General features: G+C 65.3%; 1 protein-coding gene across 1 annotated transcript in view; it reads right to left on the reverse strand.

Moving 5' to 3' along the window:
* Positions 1-25: 25 nt before the first annotated feature.
* The window catches only part of LOC106899515 (integrin alpha-M-like), a 7,617-nt gene continuing 2,914 nt past the window's right edge, over positions 26-4,728 (reverse strand). Inside the window, exons 8-13 of the mRNA XM_014961383.1 lie at positions 2,688-2,842; positions 2,473-2,604; positions 1,056-1,129; positions 813-954; positions 204-311; positions 26-118 (exon numbers count right to left, since the gene is read on the reverse strand). Of these exons, the coding sequence (XP_014816869.1) occupies positions 35-118; positions 204-311; positions 813-954; positions 1,056-1,129; positions 2,473-2,604; positions 2,688-2,842 (695 nt within the window). The 3' untranslated portion in view covers positions 26-34. The remainder of the gene's footprint in view (positions 119-203; positions 312-812; positions 955-1,055; positions 1,130-2,472; positions 2,605-2,687; positions 2,843-4,728) is intronic.

Here is a 4,728-nt window from a genome sequence, read left to right on the forward strand (position 1 = left end):
TGTCCCCTCCGCACCCCCCGTGTCCCCCCGTCCCTCACCTGGTGGCATTGGCCACCACCTTCAACACGGGCCCCAGCTCCGCGCCGTGGGGCACGTCCAGGGTGACGGTGAACACGACCTGTGGGACAGGGCACCCCATTGTCACCTCCCAGCGATGTCCCCAGGGGGTGGGGGAGGTGGGGACACCGGGGACCCCCCCGTACCTCGGCGCTGGGGTGGAAGATGGGGTGGCTGACGAAGCAGAGGGTCCTGCGCCAGGCTCCCTGCGCCGGGTCCGAGTTGCAGCTCAGGGACATGGACCTCCTGGAGGACTGAGAACATCCCATGGCGGGGCTGAGGGGTGGGCAAGGAGAGCTGGGGGGGTCAGGGGAGGTCTGGAGGAGGGATGGAGGGCAGAGAGGCTTCTGGGGGTCTGGAGGAGGTCTACAGGGAGGCTCCATGCTCTTTTGGAGGGCTTGGGAGACACCTGGAAGGGCTTTGGGTGGGCAAATGGGGATCTGGGAGGTCTTGAGGGCATCTGGGGAGGTTTGGGGTGTCTTGAGGGCATCTGGAGAAGGTTGATAGGCTTATAGAGGTTTTTGGGAACATGCAGAGTTTGGGGGAGTTGGAGGGCAGATGGACTTCTGGGGGTGTAGAGGACATCTGGAGAGGGCTGAGGAGCCCACATGGGGCTGAGGACATCTATAGAGGGGCTGGACATCCACATGAACTTGTAGATAGTCCTGAGGGCATCTGGGAGGGCTTTAGGAGGCCAAATGGGCTCCAGGAGGGCCTTGGGGAACTCTGGGGGGTCTTCTCAGGTCTGGGGGTACCTGGAGCACCACGGCCTTGCGGTAGGAGAGGGCCGCGGCGTGCTGCAGCTGGACGGTGGCCCCGTAGGAGTTCTCCCCGTGGTTGCGGAGGGTGATGGTGATGTCCACCGTGTCGGTCACCCCCACCACGATGGTGTCCAGCCTGGAGGGGGGAAGAGAGAGGGGGTGGCAGGAGGCAGGGGACAGACCCCAGTGTCCGTTGGTGTCCCCCAACAGAGGGACCTACCTACCCCGAGAACCTACCCCGAGAAGGTGAAGGACATCTGGAGGTTGTCGATGCAGACGTTGTCATCGCCGCAGTCCTTCTCGAAGGGCAGCTGAGGAGACACTCTGTGCGTCCATCTCTCTGTCCCCTGGCTGGCCGGCTGTCCCCCCTCCGTCTTCTACCCCCTCCCACGCCTCGGCCACCCACATATCCCACCCCACCTTCCCATCCATCCATCCATCCATCCATCCCATCTCCCCATCCATCCCTCCCTCCCTCCCACCTCCCCATCCATCCATCCATCCAACCATCCATCCATCCATCCCACCACCCCCATCCACCTCTCCTTCCATCCCCCCCACACCTCCCCAACCCTACGCCCCACCACCGCTTCCCCCACCCCAAACCCCACCACCATGGGGTGCCCCCCAGCCCCTACCGTGCCCACGGTCCCCATCTCCGAGTCCTCGCTCAAGGCTGGACGCAGACCCCCGGCCACCTCGATGGGGTCCCCCGTGGCCTCGTAGGTGAGACGCAGCACCAGGGGGGTCAGCGTGTCCCGGGGGCAGCCCTGCCCGGCACAGAGAGACCACCGTGTCCCCCAGGAGGCCATCGTGGGCTGGTCCCACCCCCAGGACCTTTCCCCACACCCACCGTGAAGGCGATGGACAAGGTCTGGCACTTCTGACCCACGCCCAGATGGAGGGTCTCGTTGTGGATGGCGCTGCCGCCGGCAAACATGGCCCGGACCATGGCCCGGCCGGGGTCCAGGGCCGCCTGGTACCAGAGGCTGGTGGAGAGTTGTCTACCTGTGGAAGGGGGAGATGGACAGCCAGATGGCGTTGGGAGGCTCTGGAGGACATCTGGAGGCGGTTTAGGAGGCCACGTGGGCTTCTGGGGGACTTGGGGACATCTGGAGGTGGTTTAGGAGACCACGTGGACTTCTGGGGGACCTGGGGACATCTGGAGGGGGACTGGGGATCTTGAGGACATCTGGAGGTGGTTTAGGAGGCCACGTGGGCTTTTGAAGGATCTAGGGACATCTGGAGGGGGACTGGGGATCTTGAGGACATCTGGAGGTGCTTTGGGAGGCCAGAAGACAGGCTTCTGGTGGGTCTTGTCTTCTACCCCCTCCCACGCCTCGGCCACCCACATATCCCACCCCACCTTCCCATCCATCCATCCATCCATCCATCCCCGCCCTCCCTCTTCTGCCCCCTCCCACACCTCGGCCACCCACCCATCCCACCTCCCCATCCATCCCTCCCACCTCCTCATCCATCCATCCATCCATCCCACCTCCCCATCCATCCATCCATCCAACCATCCATCCATCCATCCCACCACCCCCATCCACCTCTCCTTCCATCCCCCCCACACCTCCCCAACCCTACGCCCCACCACCGCTTCCCCCACCCCAAACCCCACCACCATGGGGTGCCCCCCAGCCCCTACCGTGCCCACGGTCCCCATCTCCGAGTCCTCGCTCAAGGCTGGACGCAGACCCCCGGCCACCTCGATGGGGTCCCCCGTGGCCTCGTAGGTGAGACGCAGCACCAGGGGGGTCAGCGTGTCCCGGGGGCAGCCCTGCCCGGCACAGAGAGACCACCGTGTCCCCCAGGAGGCCATCGTGGGCTGGTCCCACCCCCAGGACCTTTCCCCACACCCACCGTGAAGGCGATGGACAAGGTCTGGCACTTCTGACCCACGCCCAGATGGAGGGTCTCGTTGTGGATGGCGCTGCCGCCGGCAAACATGGCCCGGACCATGGCCCGGCCGGGGTCCAGGGCCGCCTGGTACCAGAGGCTGGTGGAGAGTTGTCTACCTGTGGAAGGGGGAGATGGACAGCCAGATGGCGTTGGGAGGCTCTGGAGGACATCTGGAGGCGGTTTAGGAGGCCACGTGGGCTTCTGGGGGACTTGGGGACATTTGGAGGTGGTTTAGGAGGCCACGTGGGCTTTTGAAGGATCTAGGGACATCTGGAGGGGGACTGGGGATCTTGAGGACATCTGGAGGTGCTTTGGGAGGCCAGAAGACAGGCTTCTGGTGGGTCTTGAGGACAACTGGGGGTGCTTTGGGAGGACGGATGGACTTCTGAGGTTTTGGGCATCACGGGGAAGGGGTTTGGGGGGTCAATATACGCTTCTGAGGGCATCTTGGGGACACCTGCTGATGCTTTGGGGGTGGAGTTCAGGTGGAGTTCTGGGAGGTCTCACCAAAGTTGTCAGGGGTTTTCTTGCTGCTGAGGAAGCAGATCGTGGCCTTGGCCACTTCCCCCTTGAGGGCTTCCTCCTCTTGGCAGTCAAAGGCGGCTGTGGGGATCTGCTGGGGCTGGAAATCCACCTTCAGGCGGACCTTGAGCAGCGGCTGGGACCTGGCGGTGACAACCGGAGGGGGGTTGGTGGTGGCCACAGCCTCCCCCAGCCCCCACATGGACGGCCCCAGGGGGGTTCCCCAGGCCCACCTGAGCAGCAGGACCTGTCCCTGGGCGCCCACGGCCACGTCCGGCAGCCTGTCCCCTGTCAGGTCCTGGCCACCGCTGATGGCCTGGCCAAAGTAGCGTGGGCCACTGGAGAAGTGGGCACCCGGGATGCGCTGGGGAGACAGAAGGGCCCCAGGAGGTGAGAGGTCTCTGGAGCCCACCATGTTCCCAGCACCTGGGACATCTTCAGGAGCTGGAGCCTCTCCAGCTTCCAGGACATTGTGGGCATCTGGAGCTTCTCAGCATCCAAGACGCCTCCTCCACCCAAGACGTCTCCACCACCCAAGACATGTACAGCACCCAGAGCTTCTCCACCACCCAAGATGTCTCCAGTACCCAGAACATCTCTAGCACCCAAGACGACTCCACCAGCCAAGACGTATAGCTCACAAAGTGAGCATCACCCAAGATGCCTCCAGCACCCAAGATATGTATAGCTCACAAAGTGTCTTCATCACCCAAGATGCCTCCAGCACCCAAGATGCCTCCAGCACTTAGGACTTCTCCACCACCCAGGATACCTCCAGCATCCAAGGCTTCTCCAGCACCCAGGAGAAGGGGCCATCCCCACCCCCAGGACCAGGAGAAGACGGGTCTCACCTGGCTGTACTGGGAGGCGACGCCCCCCTTCTTCCCACGGAAGACGTAGACGGCCCCCCGCTCCTCGTCCTCCAGCGGGGCCCCCACGGCCACGTCTGACCACCCGTCCCCGTCGACGTCCCCCAGGTGCCCCAGGCTGGCCCCGAAGCGGCCCAAGGGGTGGCCGGGCTGTCCCTGCAGAGTCTGCTGGCACCGCAGCCGCCCCTCCTGGGGGGACACCCGGGGGGACAGGGGGCAGACGGCCACGCGGCCCCCGCTGCCGCCCCCGTAGAACATGGGGGCCCCCACCAGCAGCACCTCGGCCGAGCCGTCCCCGTCGGCGTCCAGGGCGCAGAGGGACGCCCCGAAGTAGGAGCCCACCTGCGGGGAGAAGAAGCGGACCTGGGTCGGCGTCCCCGGCCCCCCACTCGGTACCCGTCCCCTCCCCGTGTCCCCGAGGGTACCTGCGTCCCGGTGGCCTCGGCCAGGGGCTCCCAGGCACCCCAAGGTTTGTGGTCAAGGAAGAGGAGGAGGCGGCCAACGTGGCGGTAGCGGGGGGCCCCCAGCGCCAGCACTCGGTGGCCCCACAGGGACAGGGACTCGGCCGCGTAGCCTGGGGACAGCGGGGGTGAGCGGGGGACACGGTCCCA

This window comes from Calidris pugnax, unplaced genomic scaffold (genome assembly GCF_001431845.1).
Source record: "Calidris pugnax isolate Ruff unplaced genomic scaffold, ASM143184v1 scaffold711, whole genome shotgun sequence".
In the NCBI taxonomy this organism is placed as follows: Eukaryota; Metazoa; Chordata; class Aves; order Charadriiformes; family Scolopacidae; genus Calidris; species Calidris pugnax.